The following is an 11,144-nucleotide window of genomic DNA, read 5'->3' on the forward strand; positions in this document are numbered from 1 at the left end:
TTTTTGTTTCTCTGATTTTGCAGGAATCTCTGGTTGACTGTTAATTTGGGGTTAATCTCAGGTTGCACTCTCTATCTCTATCTCATCTTTCTTTTTTTGTGACTATGCATGCTTCTAATTTGTAATTAGGGTTTATAATTTTTGTAATTAGGGTTTTGTGTATTGTTGTAATTTGGGGATCTTTGTATGCCTGGGTTTTATTTTGTATATGCCTCTATCTTTGTATGTTTGTTAAAGTTAGATGGTTGTTTTTGTATGCCTCTGTTTTTGTATGTTTGTTTAACTTTAATTAGGGTTTTGTGTTTTATGGTTTGGGTTTGTTGTATGCCTCTGTTTTATATATGGTTTGGGTTTGTTGTAATTAAACTTTAATTAGGGTTTGGGTTTGTTGTAATCTAACTTCAAAGTTAGATGGTTGTTTTTGTATGTCTCTGTCTTTGTATATTTACTTGTGTGTGTCTTTTTGATATTCATTTGTGTGTGCCTTTCTGTTTGTGTGACATACTTATATATGAAAGAGGAGGCCTGTAGTTATATAGTCAACTGGAAAATGATTTATATATGTATATGCCTATATATACGTATATGCCTATATATATATATATGATAGTCAGTAGGGTTGTGGATATCATAGAGTAGGATTGTTGGATTGATTGTTGATTTTGGAGTTGAGATGGGAGTTAAGGTGGAAGGTGGCACACACGAACACTTGTACGTAGTACATAAAATGAATTTGTATATGTATATGCCTATTGGAATTTATTAACTATTTATATAGTATAAATGATCCAACTAACTACATTGTGCTTTTAGGAGAACTATGGACGATGAGTATACTATTTGGATAGGACTGCCAAGATATAGTGAGGAGTATATAAGGGGGATTAGGTCTTTTATAGAAAATGCTTTTCCCATTTTTGGAAAAGGAGATGAAATGCAGTGCCCCTGCAAGAATTGTATGAATCGTAAATGGCATCGTCAAGATGTAGTTTATGATCACCTCATTTGCAGTGGGCCATCCTCGATACATGTCAAGTGGATTTGTGACATATCGAGTTCAAAAAACAAATCAAAGAATGAATCTATGGGGAATGAAACAGGAATGGATTTTGGAGATAATTTAGGTGCCATGTTCAGGGGTACTGGTATGAAATTTGACAACGTAGGAGACTCTGAAGATTTACCAAATGGAGAGGCAAAAAGATTTTACGGGCACGTCAAAGAGGGAAAACAACCTTTATACCCTGGCTGCACTAATTTCTCTCGATTAAGCTTCATGATCAGACTTTATTATTTAAAGTGTGTCTATGGAATTAGTGAGTCAGCCTTCAGTGATTTACTAAAGTTAATAAAAGAAGCTTTTCCTCATGCCCACCTTCCCTTTATCATTCAATGCCGCGAAGAATATTATTAAAGATATAGGTTTAGATTACAAGAAAATACATGCATGCCGAAATAGTTGCATGTTGTATTGGGCTGAAAATGAAGATAAAGATGTTTGTCACATTTGTGGTGCTTCGAGGTGGATTATACATGAAAAGAAAGGAAGTGGAGATAATGATCCGAAGCAGATAATTCACAAAGTGCCAGCAAATGTGATGAGATACTTTCCCCTCAAACCAAGGTTACAAAGGTTGTTCATGTGCAAAGAGTATTCGAAAATGATGACTTGGCATGCAGTGGGATGAAAAGATGATGGCAAACTAAGGCATCCGGCTGATGCGGTGGCTTGGAAGACTATGGACGCTCTTTATCCTGAATTTTCTGCTGAAAACCGAAACATTAGGTTGGGGGTTGCAGCTGATGGGTTTAATCCTTTTCGGACGATGAGTTTAAGTCACAGTACATGGCCAATCATACTGGTGAACTACAACCTGCCACCTTGGTTGTGCATGAAACAAGAGAACCTGATTCTATCCACTTTAATATCTGGTCCACATTCTCCGGGAAATAGTATTGACGTGTATATGCAACCACTAATTGCGGAGTTGAAAGAATTGTGGGATGTTGGTGTTGAAACGTACGATGCCTACACCAGTAAAAATTTTAATTTACGTGCACGAGTGATGTGGACGATAAGCGATTTCCCCGGATATGCCATGATGTCCGGATGGAGCACAAAGGGATATCTTGGCTGTCCAATCTGCCACTATGAAACTTCTTCAGAATATTTGAAGCATAGTAAAAAAATATGTTATATGGACCATAGGAAGTTTCTTGATCCAACACACAAGTGGCGATTTGATAAAAGAAGATTTAATGGCAAAGTTGAATTGAGGGAAAGTCCGCCAATTTTATCCGGGACGGATATTGAAATACTGCTCAGGGGTTACGTTAACAGATTTGGTGGTGCCAAGGAAAAGGGTAAAAAAAGGGACACCCCATTTAAAAAGAAAAGCATATTTTTTGATTTGCCATATTGGTGTCACAATCCACTTCGACATAACCTTGACGCAATGCACATAGAAAAGAACGTGTGTGACAATATATTAGGTACATTGCTCAATATCAGTGGCAAGTCAAAGGATCATATAAACGCACGTTTGGATTTGCAGGAATTGGGAATAAGAAGGTCCCTACATCCTGTTGAATCTGATGATGGGAATCATGTTGAAATAAGAGCAGCCATATTTGACATGACTAATAAGGAGAAGGAAATATTTTGCTCCGTATTGAAGAATGTCAAGCTCCCTTATGGTTGCGCTTCTAATATCAGCAGGTATGTGCACTCAAGTGAGAGGAAGATTATGGGATATAAAAGCCACGACGCACATTTTATGCTTCACTATTTGCTAGCATTTTGTGTTAAGAGAACATTAAAGCCTGAGGTGGCATTGCCATTGATAAGATTAAGTGCTTTTCTTAGAGGGTTATGGAACAAGGCTGTTGACTTGGAAGATATTAAGAGGCTGCAACAAGAGATTACTGAAATACTTTGTCAATTTGAGATGATTTTTACACCACCTTTTCTTGATATCATGGTCCACTTGCTTATTCATTTATGCAATGAAGTAGAGCTTGGTGGACCAGAACACCTTCGTTGCATGTTTTCCATTGAAAGGTATCTTGCGAAGCTCAAATCCTATGTTCGAAACAGAAGTAAGCCTGAAGGATCAATCGCAGAAGGTTACTTGGCGGAGGAATGTGTAACATTCTGCTCTAGATTCCTGGGTGGTGATGGGGGGATGGAAAATTCCATGTACTCGACTAACTTGGAGCCCTGCCCAGCAGAAGTGCAGTATCATATTGGTACACGGAAGAATAAAGATGGAAAACTATTCAAATTAAAAGAAAGTGAATGGGAAGCAACTCATAGATATGTCCTGTTTAACTGTGGTAACGAGGACATTGAGAGGCTAATTGAGTAAGTTCTGTATTCTTTTTTTTGTAATTTAAACATCTTTTTTTTTTTGTATAATACAACGTATAACAGTTATTATACTCTTATTAAGAGAATTATAATTAAATAATAATGTAATAATATAAAATATACATACATATTAATCCTTTGCCTGTTTGTACCTTGAATTTTCTTTAGGGAGCATCGAGCTTTAATGAATGGTCATGCTGGTCCGAAAAGATACAGGACAGAGCGCGCTCATACAGATGAGTTTTCAAAGTGGTTAAAGGAGGTGGTTATTAAAAGGGGCTACAATTCAAGAGATTTAGAGGTTTTAGCACTAGGTCCTAATCGTAGAGCTAAGAGGTTTACCGGATATGTAATCAATGGTTATAGATATCATACAAAGTCTAGGGATTCTCGATGTACCACGCAGAATAGTGGTGTATTCTTAACTGCTACAACGACTAGTTTTGCAAGTTCAAAAGACCAAAACCCTATAGTCAGCAGTGTCAACTACTATGGATCAATCGAGGAAATTTTTGAACTTGATTACCGGGGATCTTTGACAGTGGTTATTATATTTAAATGTTCTTGGTACCAGGAAGAGAAGGATAACTTTGGTCTTACTAAAGTGAATTTTAGTAGATTGTGCCACAAAAATGATCCTTATGTGCTTGCTTCTCAAGTTCAACAAATTTTTTACGTGGAAGATCCCATTGAGAAGTTGGTGAATTATGTTATTAAAAAACTCCCTAGAGATTGGTGTGATTCTGAAATCCATAATGCAATTCAAGAAGACATAACAAAAGCTAATTCACAGGATGATGATTTTGTACCACGGGTGCAAACTGAAGTTGTTGATGGCAGCTGGTCAAGGGATGACGTTCCTCTGACCCAAATCCCTATTCCATCTTAGTTTGATTATTTTAGTTGTGTCCTAGTTTTTGGAATGTAACTGTCACTCTTTATTATTCTCCTATTGTGTTATTGTAGTCTAACTTTTTGATATGTATTTTGCTCCATTTATAAATGTTATAAGTACTTGTCTTAATTTATGATATTAATTGAGTTTAACTCTGCTATATGCTTTTTCGTTTGCCCTTGACAATATTGTTCTATCAATTCACAATGTTATATGTTGTCCTGCCATTTTTAATTTCAATTTAACTCATTCTCGTGTGTTCATTTTATGCAGGATGAGTGATATGGAAATCAATATAAGGTTTAACCATGCTGGGGAGTTTAAGTCCAAAAATTATGTTGGTGGAATGTGTATGGTTGTAACACGTGTCGAAGTCGACACCTTTTCTTACACTGTCCTCATGGAGTTTGTTAGAGATTACCTCCATTATACTGAAATTGGAGGGGTCTATAGCAAAATGACGAAGGGTGGTTGGCAGCTAATAAGCAACGACAAAGATTTGATGGATATTGTTGCAGGCTGTAAACATGGAGAACAAATAGACTTATATGTCGACAATACTGTTGATAAAGATATTGAGCCTCTAAATCAAATGCAACCACATGTGACTGTACGACCGAGAAATAACCTTGTTCAAGGTAGATGTATATTTACAATTATGGTCCACATGAGATAATATATGTATTTGTAATGTTGATGCTATGCTTATATGTCTGAACTTTTTCTTTCAGTTTCGGCTAAGAAACAATTGAAGCGTAAGTTCGTTACAACGCATCAGCTCCAACAGAAACAATTACAACAACAAAAGATAACTAGGAAGTCTCCTCGGCTGTGTGGGAGGAGTGGAGAAGCTCCAGTTGTGAAGGATATGTGTGGGACGAGTACTGGAGAAGCTCCAGTTTTGAGGGATAAAGTTACGGAAAGGAGGAAGTTGGATCTACATACTGGTCCAAGTGAAGGAGAAAGAACAGAGGAGAATGAAGTTCTTGTAAGGGTAGTTTCTTTATCCCTCAATTTAATTAGAATTACTTAAGAAAAACTATCCACGTCTTTTTATATTATATTCGTGTTTATTTAATTATATTATCCAGAATATACGTACTAGGCTTATAAGAAAATTGATTAATATCACTACACCATATATGGCCTACCGCAATGGTATAAACGTGAGTGTTGCAAAATTATGTTGCATTAAAGTCACTAATCCATACCTACCGCAACGATAACCATTCATGTCCGTTCGATGTTGCAATAGCCGAATATATGTGTTGCATAGAGTGTCAGTATAATAATTATTTATAATATGACAATAAAATTTACATAAAATAAAGCTCAAATAAGTTTAAATGATAAATTGGAAAAATGTAATATATTAAACATAAAAACACTAAATTTTGGAATACAAATATTATTTTTTATATCATCTCTTTAACATAATTAATTATATTAAAAGAAATAATTTTGAAATTAATTAATTATGAATAAAATAATAATACTGTAATTGAATTATATTTTTAAACATATAAAATATTTATATTTTTAAATAATTAAGAAAATTGAAAATAAAATGAATTATTAAAACAAAATAAAAATTTGATATGTTGTGTGCTCAAAAAGCAAGCGGCAAACTTTCCCCCCTGTTTCATTTGAGTTAGTCATTCAGCACAGAAACAAAACTCTACACACTCACACTGCGCCTTCGTTGAAACATCCTTCGGCTGCTAAAACTCAACTCTCCATCAAATACACCATCTCCGCTGCTCAAACTCACCGGTGATTAGGTAAAATCGGGAACCTCTCCCCTCAAAATCAACTCTTAATTAATTAGGGTTTGGAATCAGGCCTTCAATCGGGAGTTCAATTGAGAGCTTCTTCATTCCGCGGAATTAGGGTTTTCCGATTTATCATTCCTATCCTACATTTTGTTTTTCATTTTGCTTTTCACTTTAATGTTCTTAATTTTGTGTCTTTATGTTTCTCAGGGTTTCAATTGAATTGGGGCTTCACTGGAACTAGGGCTTCAACAGTGTTTTAATTTAATTGCAACTTCGATTTGCTTAGATATAAGGTACAATCCGCGGTTATCCTCTACTTTTAACTTTAAATGTGTGCTTTGTTTCAGATTTTATATATAAATGCATGTTTATCTTTGTATCTTTGTTGTGATTTGTGTTCTATGTTATGTTACCCATCTCTCTGTCTCTCCCCTGTGTCCCCCTCTGTCTCCCTCTCCCTCTCTCTCTCCCCTTTGTTTTGTGATGATAGATTGAGTATGTTTATGTTTATGTTTGTTGGTAATAGATTGTATGAGTTTGGGGTTTGTTGGTTTTGTGATGTCAGTATTTTGTGTGTGTGTGTGTGAGAAAAAGAGAGAGGAGGGGAGGGGGAGAGTGAGACAGAGAGGAATAGAATTTTGGACCTTTTTAAATAAGAAACTGTGTCACTGTTTATGAGTGCGAGAGAGAGAAGGAGAGAGGGGGGGATGTTATGATTGTTAATTTGTGGCTAGTTATTTCTGTTTGTGTTATCGAACTGAAATTTTTGGGTTGATTGCATTGTCTGGAATTATAGTTATGTTTAAATTTGAGTTCATTAATCTTGTCTTATTTACATTACGAAGCCTGATTATGTAGATTCGAATCCAATTATGATTTACATGCTTAAATCATGGATATGTATTATGTTTGCAAACATATGTAAGTTTACATACAGATCTCTTTCTTGTGCCCAAATATTTCTCTTTCTTGTTCAATGGAGTGACTGTCACCTTGCTGGTGCACTTGGATTGCTCAGGATTCTAATTTATAAGGTTGTTTACTAGATATATGCATCTATTATTCTATAAAATTATGATGTCTTCTGAAGCATATGAAGTATCATTGGTATGTAACAGGCATATGAGAGAGGCAAGACGTCTATGTATGTCCATGAGCGAAAAGCTAGCATAAGAGATTTTTATGGTTAGTAAGCCTTGGAAAAGGATATTAGAACTGTTTTTTTTATGGTCAGTAAGAATGTGTTAGGTTGCTAAAACAAGCAAAAGAAGAACAAGAGCAGAGAATCCATGAAGCTTTAACAGGAAAATTTAATGAATGGGAAAACCACAATATATAAGCTTGAAAGTGAGCTTCTAGAGCTCCAAAACCAGGTCTAGAAAGTTAAAGATAATGATCCTATTTGTATTAATCCTGGTGTTCATCTGAAGCTGGTGTTTTTATTATTTGGTGCAGGTTTGCCTGCACTTTTTCTTCTCATATGTCTTGCTATCTACACATGAAAAAGAATCAGTGACTATCTCATATTTTCTACAGCCTTTTGTTGTTTTCATGTTCTCTTTCATGGTTAATGCGAATTAGTACATGAAATTTATTTTGCAGAGAATGATGACAGAAGACCAAAGTACCTCGGCTTTTTAAAATATTTGTTCCAAGTATATTGATTGTGATATTAATTAAGTATTTACCTATTGCTTTTGTTTCTCCATCCAGCAAAATATACAAAGTTTGTTTGATGTTGTGGTCCATGCTGTTAATGAAGATTATGTGGAAATGGCTCAAGGATTTCACCAGGCTTGAGTTTCTTGCTAGTGGAACAGATGACTCCTATTGCCACAGCCTTGGAATCACATATCATGCACTTCATTTATGTATGGAGAAGGGTGTATTTTAGAGAAAAGGCTAGAGAGCACAGGCTAATTGTTGTTACTTTTAGTTGGTTTTGAATTGTTAGGTAATTTGATTTGGTTGGATTTGTTATGAAATTTGTAAGAAAGAATAGTTTATTGGGATGTTTAATATATAAAGAGTATATTTTCAATTTCTTTTAGAATAATGTTGCAAACATGGGACTAGCAAACAGGTGTCCAAACATGGGACTAACATGTGGGATCCATGTGGACCTAAAAAGTGGGACCTACAGGTGGGACCCACAAATGGGTCCCGCTTTTTTTTTTTTGAAATAAGGTCTAACGTAACATAAAATATTTGTTGCTATAAGGTAGTCAGATGTTGCAATAGCGGTCTATTGTGACAGAAAAGCCCGTGTTGCAGTAGGTAACCATAATGTTGCAATAGAAGCCTAGGGCAACATCGAAAAAAGCAACTTAAATTTTATGTTGCAATAGCCCATTTTCGGGCTATGGCAACATATTTTGGGGTTATTGCATCATTTTTTTGATGTTGTTGAAGGCCATATATGGCGTAGTGTATGTATACTGTTTATTTGGTATGTTTATAAGAAAATAGGAAAAAATATACTATTTATAAGAATATCAAGTGATTAATATACTATTTAATGACATATTGATAAATTTGGGGAAACTCATAATATTAGTAATATAATTAAATAAATTTGGCTTGTGCAGAAACCACCCCTAACAAAGTATGAAAAAGAGAGAATTTCACATTTGAAAGAAAATCATCAAAAGCTTGAATCACTTGGGATCAGGCCATTAGTGGCTAGTCTAAAGGCTTCTGCGGGACAGGATAACAAAAAAAGAAAAAATGGTGATGATAAGGATCATGATAAGGATCATGATGAGGATGAAGAATACAATCCAGAAAAAGAGGATGATGGTGAAAGTGACAATTCAGCTGAGGTAGATAATAATTATATGCTAATTGTCTGCACTGAATTTTTTATGATTTGCACATGTACTAATCTTATAATTTCTTATAGGAAATGGCAGTTGTTCAGAAAAAGAGGCCTGTGCAGGGACCGAGAACTCGTTCAAGAGCGAATGCAGCTGTGGTTGAGAAGGATTTCGAGAAGGATTTGAGAAAAGATGGAGTTGAAAATGCAAAGAAAGTTGGAACTTCGAAGTCTAGGCTAGTTTTAAAACCAACCTGCAGTAAAAATTTTCAACAGGCAAACATGGAAGAAGCTCCTGGGTCGATAAATGCTTACCTAGCAATGAGGGACCGTCAAAAACAGAACATTGAAATTCCAACAACACCGCACGAGGTTCCCGAACTGAACTTGGAAGAACCTGAAGCTGAAGTTGTTAAATCAGGTAATGCGTAAGGCATTTATTCCTTTTTGACGTGAACATTTTACTTTTTTGCGATTTATATTAATATTTGCTATTTTATATATACTGTGATTTATATTGTACTAGCTCCTAGAAAGCCAAGGGGACGTACAAAAATGGCTAAGGTTCATGCTAGGCGTCTTGCTGAAAAGATACCTATAACATTGAATGAAGATCATCAACCTGTTTCCAACAATCAAAAGATTATCACTGAGCTGACTAATTTTGTGGGGTCACTTGCAAGAGATAATGTGTCCCTGACTTATGTAAACTGGCATGTAGTTTCGGACAAATTGAAGAAGGAGTTGTGGGAATATACTCGAGTATTTTTTTCATTGCCTAAAACACAGCTTGAATAATTCATTTTTTCTTGCATTTACTACATAACAACCTTTGTTTAGCAACTTATTAATATATTCATATGATGGCAGGCTAGGTATATTATTCCAGATGAAGGTCAAAAATGGGTCTACTCTACACTTAATGATGCTTGGAGGGGATACAAGAGTCGTATGAAGACCAAGCATTATTCAAACCTTCCAAATGACGATGAGAGGATGGCCAAAAGGCCTGATGACATCCCGCTAGAGGATTTTAAAACACTTTTGAAGTTTTGGGCAGACGAGCATGTCCAGGTAATTTACTGTATTTATTCTTGCTTCAAATTTACAATTTTAGTTGCATTAAACAATTAATTCATATATTGTTTCTAGTCAATTTCTCGCAAATATTTTCATAGTATAACGTGACATTATGTTTGGTTTTAGAAAATTGCAAGGGATAATACAGCAAGTCGCTGTTCAATTATTGATACACACACCATGGGTTCAAAATCTCTAGCGCAGTTTAAACACAAGATGGTATGTGTCCCTCATTTCATATAGATTTTTAATTCATGACCATTGTAGTTAAATATTGTCTTTTTGAGTAATATATCTAAAATAAATATTTGCCAGCAAATTAAAATCATTGAAGATTAATTCTGAATTTATGTATCTATAATCTACAGAAAATTGACGACCCAGAACATGGCGAGCCATCAGATGCTAAAGTATTTGTCAAAACCCGTGAGCGCAAGAAGGGGAAGGAGTACAAGATAAATACTAACGTATTGGAAACAAAAATTGTATGTATTTATTTAGTGATTAAAAGCATCCTGATTACATGCTTGATTTCAAATATTTACGTGTTTTAATTTCTTGTAGACCAATCTCAAAAAATTGCTTAGTTCTGGACAGCAAGACGAGGCTGATGCTTTGGTCAGTCATGATAAGGAGCATGGCAGGACCTGGCTAGTAGGAAGGGGAGGCAAAGCTTCTGGAGTTAAAGATCATGCCCCTTCTGACCGTTATGTGCAGGAGTTGGCCACAAAAATAAAGCTCGATCTTGAACAAGAATTGGAATCCAAGGTCAACAAGAAAGTGCAGGAGAATATGGCATGGGTCCTCAAAAAACTGGGAGATGCTAATCCTGGGCTTAAACTGGACATTGGAGACTATTGTCCAGCCTCGTCAAGTGAACACGACGAAAATGGTACACCTATGACACAAGATGGAGCGACTTCATGAAATTCTGGATATATATCTGTTTGTAATATAATTATCTTTTGGTAATGTGGTTTAGACAAGAAGATTATGTAATTTGGTGAAAAATTGGTCACTTTATTAAGTCAGTATGGCTTAATTGGTTGATTCGTTGGTGGACAGTTGGTATTTTGATTTGTTGGTGGAGGTTTAGTTGGTAGATTTGTTGGTGGACAGTTGGTAGATTTTAATGTTGGTGCACAGACTTGGATTTGTTGGATGTTGGTTAATTTGCATGGGATATTGGTGTAGTTACAAAACTGATAT

General features: G+C 35.4%; 1 protein-coding gene and 1 long non-coding RNA gene across 2 annotated transcripts; both read left to right on the plus strand.

The window, feature by feature from the left end:
* Positions 1 to 5,778: 5,778 nt before the first annotated feature.
* LOC135151245 (uncharacterized) lies at positions 5,779 to 8,097 on the plus strand. Its single transcript, XR_010289845.1, has 3 exons — positions 5,779 to 6,046; positions 6,248 to 6,333; positions 7,754 to 8,097. It is a non-coding gene; the product is annotated as an uncharacterized LOC135151245 (long non-coding RNA).
* Positions 8,098 to 8,144: 47 nt separating this feature from the next.
* On the plus strand, positions 8,145 to 10,862 carry LOC108212372 (uncharacterized). Its single transcript, XM_017384097.2, has 8 exons — positions 8,145 to 8,183; positions 8,629 to 8,862; positions 8,943 to 9,276; positions 9,382 to 9,617; positions 9,726 to 9,929; positions 10,062 to 10,154; positions 10,304 to 10,402; positions 10,500 to 10,862. The coding sequence occupies exons 1-8, from the start codon at positions 8,145 to 8,147 to the stop codon at positions 10,860 to 10,862; spliced, it is 1,602 nt and encodes a 533-aa protein (XP_017239586.2).
* The last annotated feature ends 282 nt before the right edge of the window (positions 10,863 to 11,144 follow it).

Source organism: Daucus carota, chromosome 3, assembly GCF_001625215.2.
Source record: "Daucus carota subsp. sativus chromosome 3, DH1 v3.0, whole genome shotgun sequence".
Lineage (NCBI taxonomy): Eukaryota > Viridiplantae > Streptophyta > Magnoliopsida > Apiales > Apiaceae > Daucus > Daucus carota.

Excerpts from the sequence above, each read along its gene's own strand:
- LOC108212372 (XM_017384097.2), top strand. The coding sequence starts at position 8,145 with ATGTGGGATCCATGTGGACCTAAAAAGTGGGACCTACAG. Across the intron at positions 9,277-9,381 it reads AGCTGAAGTTGTTAAATCAG|CTCCTAGAAAGCCAAGGGGA; the intron begins GTAATGCGTAAG and ends ATATTGTACTAG. Across the intron at positions 10,155-10,303 it reads CGCAGTTTAAACACAAGATG|AAAATTGACGACCCAGAACA; the intron begins GTATGTGTCCCT and ends TATAATCTACAG.